The 13,358-nt window shown below is 41.6% G+C and overlaps 1 protein-coding gene across 2 annotated transcripts in view; it reads left to right on the top strand.

Moving 5' to 3' along the window:
• The window catches only part of MYH9 (myosin heavy chain 9), a 69,962-nt gene that overhangs the window by 47,130 nt on the left and 9,474 nt on the right, over positions 1–13,358 (top strand). For both annotated transcript variants that reach the window (XR_015286382.1, XM_086887349.1), the window contains exons 15-29: positions 511–625; positions 2,961–3,154; positions 3,490–3,611; positions 3,975–4,044; positions 4,999–5,159; positions 5,880–5,988; positions 6,971–7,102; positions 7,769–7,975; positions 8,458–8,595; positions 9,098–9,221; positions 9,985–10,156; positions 10,741–10,953; positions 11,392–11,536; positions 12,013–12,219; positions 13,178–13,282. Coding sequence is in view for 1 of the 2 variants with exons in the window: in XM_086887349.1 (XP_086743475.1) it covers positions 511–625; positions 2,961–3,154; positions 3,490–3,611; positions 3,975–4,044; positions 4,999–5,159; positions 5,880–5,988; positions 6,971–7,102; positions 7,769–7,975; positions 8,458–8,595; positions 9,098–9,221; positions 9,985–10,156; positions 10,741–10,953; positions 11,392–11,536; positions 12,013–12,219; positions 13,178–13,282 (2,214 nt within the window). In the remaining variant the exon portion in view is untranslated. The remainder of the gene's footprint in view (positions 1–510; positions 626–2,960; positions 3,155–3,489; positions 3,612–3,974; positions 4,045–4,998; positions 5,160–5,879; positions 5,989–6,970; positions 7,103–7,768; positions 7,976–8,457; positions 8,596–9,097; positions 9,222–9,984; positions 10,157–10,740; positions 10,954–11,391; positions 11,537–12,012; positions 12,220–13,177; positions 13,283–13,358) is intronic.

The following is a 13,358-nucleotide window of genomic DNA, read 5'->3' as shown; positions in this document are numbered from 1 at the left end:
AGAAATGTCTGCTTACTGAAATGGTTGCCTATGAGACACCATCAGAAGATGGCATGAAAGTGTTCCATTGCAGAGGAGCTAACAGGGCCTAAGGAGATTTGCCTGCAAATTATATCTATACTTTCAAATCAAGACATGTCAAATTGACAGCAATTTAAATTTAAATTTGTTCTCTGTCACTTGGTGAGCTGGAGGTACTGCTCAGAAACCTTCATCAAGACTTCATCACCAAAAATGCTGATGCAGCTGGTTTTTGTGTCACACTCTGGATGATACACACTAGCATTGCAAATCCATTCCATTTACCGACAGAATGTGCAGCTTTTTGTAAGGGCTGGAAATTCATAGGTGTGCTTACATAGATGGCAAATCCAAGAATGGTTGGGTAATCTGTTGTTGTGCAGACCTTGGCGATACTTTTTTAGACTGTGCCAGATGTTGGATTTTGGGCTGCAGAAAATCGCCCCCCACTCAGCTCTCAAAGCTTCTTGATGTGTTTATCTTCTCCAGGTGGATTACAAGGCAGATGAATGGCTGATGAAGAACATGGATCCACTGAATGATAACATCGCTACTCTTCTCCACCAGTCGTCGGATAAGTTTGTGTCTGAGCTGTGGAAAGATGGTATGTGATTAAACTTTACTTAATTTGTTTGCTCTTTTTTTGTGTGAAAGAGCTTGAGCATCAAAAGCCTTTGATGAACTGTTTTGCTTTTTTCCCATGAAGATTAAGTCACCAAGATGAGCATTATCTGGAGCATCCTTTGCTTAGATCATGGTATTTCATTAGAAGTGTACTCTAACCCAGGAGAAAGGTTCATTTGCATCAACTTGAACATAAGCTTGCCGCATATATAGCAATTCTGTCTCAAAATGAGGAATACTGGGATAAAATTCGAATGCACAATTAAGAGGCAGCAGCTTGCATAGCTGCAACACTCAGGGTCTGAGGTGGAATCTGTTTTCAGTCCTGCGACTAAGTGTGACCTTTCTGCAGTGCTGTTCAGTATTTTACTCTATCTTCTCTGGGTTTTATCTGCTTTTGAGTCTTACTGTTACTGTCACTTTCTGTGGTAGGTTTTCTTTGACGTCTCTGTCTGTTGCAGAGATGCAGAAGGTTCAGAGAGCCTATTTCTATCAACACTTTCCTATTCTTCATCTAGAACCAGGTGACTGAGAAACCCAGCTGTTGTGTCATGTGTGTGATGCATCCTAGAGCCATGCAAGAAATGCTTCCGTTAACTTCTCTTTGTCCCTTTGTCATACCTGCCTGTCTTTCTTGTTCATTTCCTCTGCTTTGTGCTAGTAGCTCCTCATGGACTCTGAAACAAAACTCACCTTGAAAGTGGATACAAAAATATAGACACATTCAGGTGTTAAAAGTTGCTCTTGCATGATTGCTCTTGGGTAGGAACAAATCCCTGTCAACTGAGTGTAGAGCTAGCACAGCTGTATTTCCTGCAAGATCTGGAAGGAAGATTTCTGAGACTGATAGAAACTGAAATCCAGTTTAACATTGGTTTTAGTACTGGGATTTCACTTCAGCAGCTGATCATTTAAAAGAAAGTTTGGCAGAGGAACTTGTCCTGGATGGAAAATGGCCATCAGCAAGTTGTGACTAACAAGGCCTTTGCTGTGTGAGACTATTTTTGGGCTTTGAAATGTCAACTGACCACATCTTATCAGTTTGCATTTGTTGTTCTTAGCTGGATCTTCAGTTGCAAGTGTCTGTCCTTTTCACTATCTTGAAGTAGAATGCAGGGCTCAAGATTAAGGGGATTGGCACAGCCAGAGTCTGGGATTCACTTCTGTGGATTTCCCTGTGATGTCATCTAGTAACATAACCTTCTTTTCTTTCTGGTAAGACATCCTTGACCCTATTCCACCAGCTGCTCTAGAGGTGAACAATTTTTAGCTAATATTAGCTATAAATGAGAATATTATTTTTAGTTTATTCTTTTGTAGGGGTTTCTCTAAGCAGCTAAGTTTTTTTCTTAAATCAGAGGACAATTGAGCACAAGCTGGTGTATTTTCTGAAGTGAAGATTGGAAGCCTGAGTGTAGGCATCAGCCAACCATTAAACATGGTTGAAGAGTAGCTTGAAGCTCTAAATAAAGTGTATTGGATGTGTGGAAATTTATAGTGATACAGTTGGTTTTTGCTGGATGGGTGAAATTTTATCTCCGTGTAGGAAAGCAATGGGGAAAACTATAGTTTCTTCTTGCCCTGCTACTAACAGATCTAGCTGACTTCTGTTGAGGGGGAAAAAAAATCTGTGGTGTCCATCCATCAAGGTGATAATTTCATCAGTGCTTGGATGTCACTGTGGCACAGTGGAGAAACTTGGGGCACGGAGTTCTGACTTTCTCCTAGTGCTGTTCATGTCTGTGTCATAGAATACTTGTACTCCAAAAACCACTCAAGCGTGGTATCCTGAGGTTTGGGTTTTGTCATGCCTTTTTCTGTGCTTGTTCAGTTTACCAGTAGATATGACTTTTCTGATCATTGGTTATTATAGTCCTGACTGTAATGCAAGAGTGAAGCTGGGCTTTTTCTCTGTCTGTGGCCCCTTCTGGATCAGAGTTAACTAATAGTTGACTCTGCTGGGCTAGCAGCTAGAACTCTTTGTTTTCCATTCTAAGCTAAGCAAGTAGAAGCGTCTGAAACTCACTTCTAGATTGCTCTTCCAGTGCTCCCATCCAGGGCATCAGTAGAGTATGTTTGGGATTGAGTTTGACTCTATCACTCAAACTTCCTGTAGTGAGCTGATGCTTTCTTTTCCTTCCTGCTCCTATCCCTGCACAAATTTTGTACAGGAGTCGACATCTGTGTAGAGATGAAGCAAAAAGGATCCTGCAGCTCCTCTCATTTATCCTGTTCTACCCAGGTGTTCTTTGTATGTCCCAATACTTCCTTTGTTTGTGGGATAATTTTAATGTTCTTTCCTGTGCTCTCTCTAGTGGACCGTATTGTTGGGCTGGATCAGGTAGCCGGTATGTCAGATACAGCATTGCCAGGGGCCTTTAAAACCAGGAAGGGAATGTTCCGGACAGTGGGACAGCTCTACAAAGAACAGCTGGCTAAACTGATGGCTACCTTGAGGAACACCAACCCCAACTTTGTCCGTTGCATTATCCCCAACCATGAGAAAAAGGTAAAGACAGCTGTAACAGCACACACCATGCATTGTTCTATGGGCTTCCTAGGTATGTGGCTGGGTTGATGGCTTTTGTCAGGTTTTACAAGAGATCTGGAAGAGGCCCTGTTGTCTCAGGGTATTTTTTTAAGGTCATCCTAAGTAACTGTATGCTTACTAAAACTTTGGAGACTGACCTTTGCAGTTCTTAAGTTGTCCTAAAAGCTTTCCATTGCTTTTAATTGGAAAGGAGAGAACTGGCTGCTTTACAAAAAAGAGAGGGAGAGGCAAGGGAGTAAGCCCTTTTCGTAAAAGCTTTTTGGTATTCATAAAATATACATTTTCCTTACTAGGCTGGAAAACTGGACCCCCACTTAGTTCTTGACCAGCTTCGCTGTAATGGAGTGCTGGAGGGAATCCGTATTTGTCGTCAAGGTTTCCCCAACAGAGTTGTATTCCAGGAATTCAGACAAAGGTGAGCCCTAGAAAAGAATGTGAAGCAGTCTTTAGCCTAGCAAAGTTAAGACATAAGTATAAAAATTGAAATATTTTATTGCAACTAGATTGCCAGTTTTTCAAAGGCAACACATCTGTGTCTTGGTATTCCCTGACACAAAGACTCCAAAAAGCATTTTTGATTTCTCCAGTAAGGATGTAGTTAAGGTGAAGCATAGAGGACCCTGTCCAAGGCTGCTGCTTCATATTCTGCCGTCTAGAGGTGCAGTGTTTTTTGGAAAATTCTTAAACTCATAATGGCCTAGGAATGCATACTGATTTCTTTTGTTTTGTTGTTTTCAAATACACTTGTGTGACTAGTCTGATGCTTTCTTGTTTTCAGATATGAAATCTTAACTCCAAATGCAATTCCCAAAGGATTTATGGATGGAAAGCAGGCTTGCGTGCTAATGGTAAAACATCCCAGAAACTCTACTTGAGTGGAATGAACTTTATGGGTGTGGTTTAAAAGCTGGAGTTTTGAATGCTAAATATAACTTGTATTCACAGACCAAGATTCCAAAGTCAAATGTTTTGTCTGAGAGAAGGGTGCAAAAAGCTTCCTTTTGGCTTCATGGATGGAGGCTTTTGTCTAGCACAAGATTCAATAATCCTAGGCAAAGAGGACCTTTCTGTTTCCACAGATGCATACTTTGAGATGCCAGCAGTATTCATAGACTCAAAATGCTTAGAAGCATCTATGCTATCTTTAGCACATGCTTAAAGTATGAGCTTCAGTAAACTTTTTGTAATGGCCTGCTGCTGACAAATGCTTTCAGCAGAGGCTCCTATTAGTTTCTGTAGAATTGCCTGCTTCAAAGGGAAAGCTTTGGCCCTACCTGGGTGACTAGACTTGAACTGAACTTGACTGTTAGGGATTCCCTTTTTCTGTCTTACAGGAGTATGGGTGATTCTTCTTAACTTAGTTAATATAAGCATTGGCAGCAAATCCTCAGAAGGAAGGTAGTGCTGTGGTGTCTTTCTGAGAAATACATGACTGAGAAAAAGTCAATGGGAAGGACCAACAGATGTATTTATTCTGGAAAAGGAAGAGAGCTCTTGGGATTAGATATGCATTCCTCACAGCACCCTTATCTTCTGAGTACTTGATGTGATACTGTATTAAATGATGCTTTCTGTCCTATTTTCTGTCTCTGATTACCTCCATTTGATGCTGTGCTTGGCTGAGCTCCAACTCCTCTAGTTGGGATAGGCCAGGAATTTATTGGGAGTTGGCATCTCTGGTTTGCTGGAGTAGCTCATTTTAGAGAAGGGCTGTCTTAGAGCCTTGAGCCACAAATATGTTTTGTGATGTTTCACATGAAACAGTCTTTGCTGGACATGAATTCTTCTCTCTCTCTTTTTAGATCAAAGCATTGGAACTGGATTCCAACCTTTACAGAATTGGACAGAGTAAAGTGTTTTTCAGAGCTGGAGTCCTTGCTCATCTCGAAGAAGAGAGAGACCTGAAGATCACAGATGTCATTATTGGATTCCAAGCATGTTGCAGAGGCTACCTGGCCAGAAAGTAAGTACCGTGGTTTTTAAAGTACATCATAAACATGTATTTTTCCCATTCAAATACAAGTTTATCTTAAAAAAAAAAGATCTAGAAATTTTTTTTGTCAGAAAGGTCATGATTTATTTATTGTATATAACAGTTGATGGTCTTTTAGGGTTTTCTTGTCTCTGTAATCCCAGATTTGTGGCACCTGCAGGAATCTGTGTGTTGTATTCCAGAAACTACCTGAGCAGTAAAGTTCTGCTCTGTAGGAATGCCATGCAGCAGATCAAGTTTTTGATGGAAGTTCTGTGAAGGTGCAAATGGAAAAATCTTAGTACAGTACTGATGCAGGAGGTGTGTAGGGTTTCTCTTAAGCTACCAGGTAGGGCTGCAATTGGTGCAGTTCTAAGATCAAAAGTAGTACCTGTCAGTTTGGTGGGAAAACACACCTCTGTTTACATCTTCCTTTTTGGAAGTGAAGGTAGTAAAGCTTTTCAGAGTAGGAGACATGAAGGAAATCTTGTTAAAATAGGAAATTGAATTAAGATAAAAATAGGCACTCTTACCTGAGCAAAAAAAAAAAAAAATTAAAATCAAGAGAAGGTTCATTGGAAACTGCTGGTTTTTTTGGGAGGAAAGCTTCTAAAGAAAAAATAGAGGGTTTTTTTCATAGAAAAAAGAGATTGATGGTGTGGATTGTGTGTTGCTCTGGGTTCCTTTGTCTTATCTCCACTTGCTTTGCAGAGCCTTTGCCAAGCGCCAGCAGCAGCTGACAGCTATGAAAGTGCTCCAGAGAAACTGTGCTGCCTATCTGAAACTGCGGAACTGGCAGTGGTGGAGGTTGTTCACCAAGGTAAGAGTTTTCCGAGTTTTCCCTTCACAATCCCCCTGCAATGAACAAAGACACCTTCAACTAGATCAGTTTGCTCAGAGCCTCATCCAACCTGACCTTGAATGTTTTCAAGGATCAGGCATCTGTCCACCACCTCTGGACAACGTGTTCTAGTGTTTCACCACCCTTACTGTAAAAAACTTCTTCCTTATATCTAGTCTGAATCTACTCTTTTTTTGCTTAAAACCATTACCCTTTTGTCATAACAAGCCTTCCTAACAATTTTGGCCCCCTCTGTTTTGTGAACCCCCTTGCAGGTACTGACAGGTGCTCTGAGGTCTCCCTGGAGCCTTCTCTTCTTCAGGCTGAACAGCCCCAACTCTCTCAGCCTGTCTTCATAGCAGAGGTGCTCTAGCCCTCTGATCATTTTTGTGACCCTCTGGACCCACTCAAACAAGTCCGTATCTTTCCTGGGCTGAGAACCCCAGACCTGGATACAACACTCCAAGTGGGGTCTCACCAGAGCAGAAGGGCAAAACCCTCCTCTGGATTCAACCCAGCCAGTTCCTCGATCACCAAACGCTCCACCCATCAAATCCATCTCTCTTCAGTTTAGAGAGAAAGATCTTGTGGGGTACCATGCCAGAGGCCTTACAGAAGTCCACCTATATGACATTGACTTATCTGTGAATTTCCCCATTGTATGGCAACTCTTTTGTTCTCTCACTATTACTACTTAACCCTTGAGGCGCTGGAATTTACTGGACTCTTTCCTGATGCATTCCATCCTGGAGGAGCATAAATGGATTGACAGACAGTGTGCTATTGGCAGATTAGGTGATACCCAGTCCTGTAGAATTCCCCCAGTGTTCACAACAAATCCTTCAAATAAGATACTTATCTGAAATGTTGTTTTATTCAATGCTTATCTCAAGTGCAAGAGCATTTCTTCATGTTTTTGTTATTCCTTATACGCATCTCATTCCCTTGGTTTTCCTTTCAGGTGAAGCCCCTTCTGCAAGTGAGCAGACAGGAGGAGGAGATGATGGCCAAGGAAGAAGAACTAATAAAGGTCAAGGAGAAGCAGCTGGCTGCAGAAAATAGACTGAGTGAGATGGAGACCTTCCAGGCCCAGGTGAGTTTTGCAAATCTGATGTGTAAAAATTGTTCTCTCTCCATCTGTCCAACTGCTTGATAGCACCTCCTTTGCTTTCTTGGTCTGATGGACAAACTGCAGGATTCCAGCTTGCTGGAACATAACTTGGCTGCCTCTCATTCACTTTCCTTTGCCCTTCTTGCAGCTCATTTCCTGCAGCAGGTCTTTTTGTACAGTGATTACCTATCGCCCTTCTGTAGTCATTATAGGGAAAAAAGTCTCCTTTGGCTGAGTGTTAGAGCAAGCTGGTTGAATTCAGTCTTGTCATGAATGGAATCATTTATGTTTGGAACACAGAAGGTTTGGAGCAAGGTTGTTTTTTCCGTAGGGCTGATAATTATTTGTTAGTTTTGTGAGGGGAAATAGACAATATCCGTATTTCAAATGGATATGGTCTTGAGAAATTTGTGAATAATTTGTAGTTGCAGCACCTGATTTGTGAAGGAGAACACACACTTAAAACTTGCGTTTTGATATTTAGCTTTCGGCTAACAGCAGGGGACTGCTGTTTGAAACTGTAACTCAACAGAAAGAAAAGTTTAAAACTAACTGGAACAGAGGAGCACAGAACTTCACTTAACACACATTGCTAAGTGCTTTGGTAAATTGGAGCTCGTCTTACTTCTGGCTTTGCATCCAATGTAGCTAATGGCAGAGAAGATGCAGCTGCAGGAACAGTTGCAAGCAGAAACTGAACTGTGTGCTGAAGCCGAGGAGATAAGAGCTCGCCTGACAGCCAAGAAACAAGAATTGGAGGAGATATGTCATGACCTGGAAGCAAGGGTGGAGGAAGAGGAAGAACGGTGTCAACATCTTCAGGCTGAAAAGAAGAAAATGCAGCAGAACATCCAGGTAATGCCTTGGGAATGCTGTCTCTTGTCAGTAAAGAGGATAGAAAGGATTAGAATGGTTCTTTTGCCTCAGCTTGGAGGGATTTGAAAGAGAGAAGGGGGAAAGGGGCATAGGAAAATCCATCTGTGTAAAAAGAAATGGAGCACAGCAGTTCTGGTCCTGAGCCTGAGGCATTCAGTTGTCTGGAATGAGCTGTTCCATTCTTGAAGGTGATGGCCACTTCTCAAATAATTAGACAAGTCCTTGCTTTATTTTAGGAATGGTAGTATTCCTTAGAAAATAACATTGTTTATTCTGCTAGAAAATTTGTTGATTGGCATGCAGTCTGTTGCTTTAAGTCATGGCAGAGATGTCAGTCTAGGACCACTGATAATACTTTGAAGGAAGGGTGAAGAAGCCTTCCATTCTAGTTTTGCTACTGCGCTGTTCCATGGATTAGTGAACACTGACAAATACTTTGCTTTTCTTTGGGTATTGTAAAGGAGCTAGAGGAGCAGCTTGAGGAAGAGGAAAGTGCGAGGCAGAAGCTGCAGCTAGAAAAAGTTACCACAGAGGCCAAATTGAAGAAGTTGGAAGAAGATGTGCTGGTTCTGGAAGATCAGAATCTCAAATTGGCTAAGGTAAGACTCCTGCATCTTCTTCCATAAGCTAAAGATGCACCTGTGAGTCTCTTGGAGAAAACCACTACAAGCTGACACCCTTATTACAGGGAAACTTACTAATTAATTCAGTCTTGTCTTTGAGAATTCTGACCTGAATTTTTGAAGGTAACTGCATGACTGTATTCTCAGTCAGTATTGTATGATATTTAAATAACCTTCACTAAATAATGATCCATGAGCAAACATTTTCTGATGCATTGTTATGCCAAACAGTATCAAGTTATTTTATGAACAGACTTCCATTTCAGTTTTGAAAGGGCTGTCATATACAAGTCTTTAATTTCAATTCAACTTTAAATTTACTTGAATTCTATTTGTGATCCTGAAAGGATTTCTTTCTTTCTGGATTTCCTCATAGTAGGAGTAGTCACTCATGACATTGACATTTCTAAGCATCAGAGCTAGAAAAATACCCTGTAATTCCAGCAACTCTTTTGACTCTGCCTTCTCAATTCTGCAGGAAAAGAAACTCTTGGAAGACAGAATGTCTGAATTTACCACAAACCTTACAGAGGAAGAAGAAAAATCTAAGAGTTTAGCCAAACTGAAGAATAAGCATGAGGCCATGATCACAGACCTTGAAGGTGGTTTTGGTTTTTGGTTGTTTTTTTTTAAAGATAGATCCTATAAAGACTTTGCCTAATTAGTTTTAGGTGGTTTCTCATTAAAATTTTTTGAACTTCAGTTTTATTTCTGAAAGAGTTTTAGTCCTCTTGAGTTTCTGAAGGGTTAAAAATCAGTCTATAGTGTGTAAGCTATTGATCAGTTTGATAGAACTGTGCTCTGTCTGGCTGAAGGTTATGTGGCTTGTCAGCTGAGCCCTAGATCTAAATAAAAATCCTCTCCAAAGCAGCCAGGCCAATGGAGAAGGGAAGCTGGTTCTTCTCCAGCTGTGGAAGTGTCTTCACTTTTCTACTTCCAGCAGCATCAGTCTCTCAGGGTTAGTGCTTTTTCTGATAGCCTGTTTACACAAATTCTTCAGAGTTCTAGAGACTGCCTGTTTATTTTCAGTAAAGGGAGAGCAGACCTTGTGTTCAGCATCACTAAATGGGTGCTTATGCCTGCATGGCGTGAGACTGGCATTGTGTTTGCATTGTTACTGTGAAAGTGGAAAAAGGAGGTTTGGCTGTAAGGCGAGGGGAAGGGAAATTGCCCAGATACATTTTGAGGGCAAAATATGGAGTAGATGCCTGTACAGGTCCTGACAAAAGAATGCAGTCCAGCTACAGTTTGGACAGTTGTGTTATCAGGAAAGAAAGTATTACTTAAATAGATCTATTATTCTGTGCTTGTACAATGTTCCGAGTGTGTCATCTGTGTAACTGAACGTGTCCCCATCTCCTTTAGAACGCCTGCGACGTGAGGAAAAGCAGAGGCAAGAGCTGGAAAAGACTCGTCGGAAGCTTGAAGGGGACTCCACTGATCTGCATGACCAGATTGCTGAGCTGCAAGCTCAGATTGCAGAACTCAAAATGCAGCTGGCCAAGAAGGAAGAGGAGCTGCAGGCAGCCTTAGCTAGGTGAGAACCTGACCTTGCAGGGTTCAGGGACCAACCAGGACCTGGTTGGGAAGTATGTCACTTGGAATAGGGTGAATAGGGATAAGTGCAATCTGTGGATGTTGTATTTTAGCCTGTGGCTTATTTCAGATCCATATCTTTGGCATTAGAGGTCTTCAGCTGCTGCTCACTGCCACATTCTCTGTACAAAACTAGACTATGGATGCAATGGACACTGCATGTGTTTGACTGGAGTAGTAATCCTTAATATGGGATTAAAAAGTAGTAGCAGCACACTGTCCCTCTGGTAGTTGCTGTATTCATTTACTCAGTAAAGTGTCCAATTTCCAGTGTAAAATGGTGCTTTCTCTTCTGGTTTCTTCTGTTATCAGTCTCTCTCTGTCCCCTTCTTTAAGGTAATTGCACTGTCTCAAGTATTGGGAGATGGAGCTTAAAATTTATAGAAGTATATGGATCAAAGTCTGAATATAATATTGTAGAGCTGACCAACACCAGCTTTTCTTGATTATTTTTGGTAGGACAGGTTGTCTTAATTTGTGTGTGGTTTAAGTCTGGCTCTGACCAGAACCTTATGTTAAACACAGAGTGGAAGAAGAGGCAGCTCAGAAGAACATGGCCCTGAAGAAGATCAGGGAACTTGAATCCCAGATCACTGAGCTGCAGGAGGACCTGGAGTCAGAGAGAGCATTCAGGAATAAAGCTGAAAAACAGAAGCGGGATCTGGGAGAAGAGCTGGAAGCATTGAAAACAGAGCTAGAAGACACACTAGATTCTACAGCTGCTCAGCAGGAGCTGAGGTAACTCCAACATGGGGCTGTGTTATCTTTATTTGGGTTTTGCTGGTTTTAATAATTCTGCTGTATTCAGTCTCTTACCATAGCAAGTCTTTGCCTTTATCACTGGTTAACGGCCTCAGTGACTACAGAAGGAGGTGTGTGCAAGCCCTAGTCAAGATTGCATTACCTCACCTCATGTCAGACAGTTGATATCCTCCCTAACCAAAGTGTTAGTGGTAGCCCTGAAACATTGGTACTTTCAGGCTGTTACTTCTTAGGCAGAAATGATGCTGCCAGCTTGCACTTAAGAAGGATGCAGTGCTAAGTGCTACCTTTGAAAAGTATCTTTATAGCCTAAAGAGACCTTGGCATTTTTTTGCATTAGAGATGCTGTTGGTGGATATGCACCTCTGTTTGATTCCCTTCTTGGCATCTAAATGGAATTTGTGAATCTTGCAGGTCAAAGAGAGAACAAGAAGTAACGGTTTTGAAGAAGACCCTTGAAGATGAGGCAAAGACTCATGAGGCTCAAATCCAAGAGATGAGGCAGAAACATTCACAAGCTATTGAAGAGCTGGCAGAGCAGTTAGAACAAACCAAACGGGTATGTGGAACAGAAAGCACAAGGCCAAAGCAGTCAACCTCCCTGAAATGACAGTGCAGAAGAGCACAAAGTGTTCATGATACTCATATATGTGTTCTTCTTCCCTTGGTAGATTGTTTTTCTCCATGAAGCATATATAAAACTGTTTTAAATAATGGCATTCATGCTTTTTTCTCCTGCTAGGCATGTTAAACTGCACAGCAAAGACATTTTTCTCACTTGTTAGCTTGTACAACTTTTAATTTGGAAATCTGATCATGCAAGACTCTTTTCTGTATTGTTGTCTTCTCTGATTGTTAGATTGTCTCCTGATTATCAGTGACGGGCTGTTCATCTTGTTTTTTTCTGAGTAAGCAGTCTGCAACTTAGCTGCTAAACATACAGCATTAGTTTGCTTGTTGGAAAAACATGTACTCACTGGATCCTGCCATATCTAAAGTCTGAGGGGGTTTGATGCCTTTTCTTTTCCTCTTCAGGTGAAAGCAAACCTTGAAAAAGCAAAACAAGCTCTGGAAAGTGAGAAGGTTGAACTGTCCAATGAGGTGAAGGCTCTTCTGCAGGGCAAAGGTGATGCTGAGCACAAGCGGAAAAAAGTGGATGCTCAGCTCCAGGAACTGCAGGTGAAATTTACCGAAGGCGAAAGAGTGAAGACTGAACTGGCTGAGAGGGTTAACAAACTGCAGGTGAGTGGCATGGGTTTTCCTTAGCTTCAGCCCACAGCTCAAGAGAAAAGGCTGTAGGGTGGTGTCTCCCCATGGCTAGTTGAAAAATTCTATTCTTCCTGAGGATAATGTTCCTACAAACAGCAGATCCATCATTTGCTTCCCAAGGACTACACAAACTCTGTAACTCATTGCCAGATCAGGATATTTGGATTGATGTCACTGAATTTGAGCAGCCCTGAGAAGATGAAATAACCAGTTGCTGCTTGAGTTTTGTAAGGCTCAAGGAGTCAGAGTGTCTGTGCCCCCTGAAGGCAGGCAGTGGTTTGCACAGCTCTGTGAGCACTCAGCTGCTGGAACACCTGAAGTGGCACAAACAGACGAGTGGTTGTGTAGCTCATGTGGAAGACAATGTCTGGAGGTTTTGTCACATGGCTGATGGCTCAAGGGAGATGTGGATGGATTTCTCCTCATTTCTTCAAAGGAGCAGCAACTCCCTTAGAGTGACATGAAACATTCTTTGGCCTTCTCCTTTATGGAGGGTTGTCATTAAAAGTTGAACATTGCCAGCATATACACGATCTTTTGAAGCGTGAAAATGTAATTTTGAGACTCTAGATATAATCCTGAAGCAGATAGTATAAAATAGAGGAGAGTTAGTATAAAATAGAAGAGAGTTAGTTTAATAAAAAATTTTACAGTTGCTTACCAGGCTGTCTAAAATCTCATGTAGGCCTTAACCCAAACCAACCAAAATCAGAAGGCTATTGCAGTAGAGCTGATCTGAAATAAAAAATCTCTTTTCAGCTTCTCATCTGGGACTGTGGAAATGATGTGTTCATCACTTGAAAGATTATACACATGCCCTCCTGCTGAGAGGTGCCTCTGTTTTCAGTCTTAGGTCTCATGGCTGGTCACCTCTTCCTGTCTTTGCTCTTGCTGATGCATTCAGTAACTGATACTCTGATCTCTCCTTCAGGTTGAGTTGGACAATGTCACAGGTCTTCTGAACCAGTCTGACAGTAAATCAATCAAATTAGCAAAGGATTTCTCTGCTCTGGAATCACAGCTTCAGGATACACAGGTGAGAGCTTTGGAAGCCAAGGCAGCTGTCTTTCTGTTACAAATTGGTAAAGGGAGAAATCACTCTGGATGCCATT

Source organism: Cyanistes caeruleus, chromosome 4, assembly GCF_971803275.1.
Source record: "Cyanistes caeruleus chromosome 4, bCyaCae1.hap1.1, whole genome shotgun sequence".
In the NCBI taxonomy this organism is placed as follows: Eukaryota; Metazoa; Chordata; class Aves; order Passeriformes; family Paridae; genus Cyanistes; species Cyanistes caeruleus.
The sequence above is the reverse complement of the archived record's forward strand: the minus strand, read 5'-3'. Positions and strand labels throughout refer to the sequence as shown.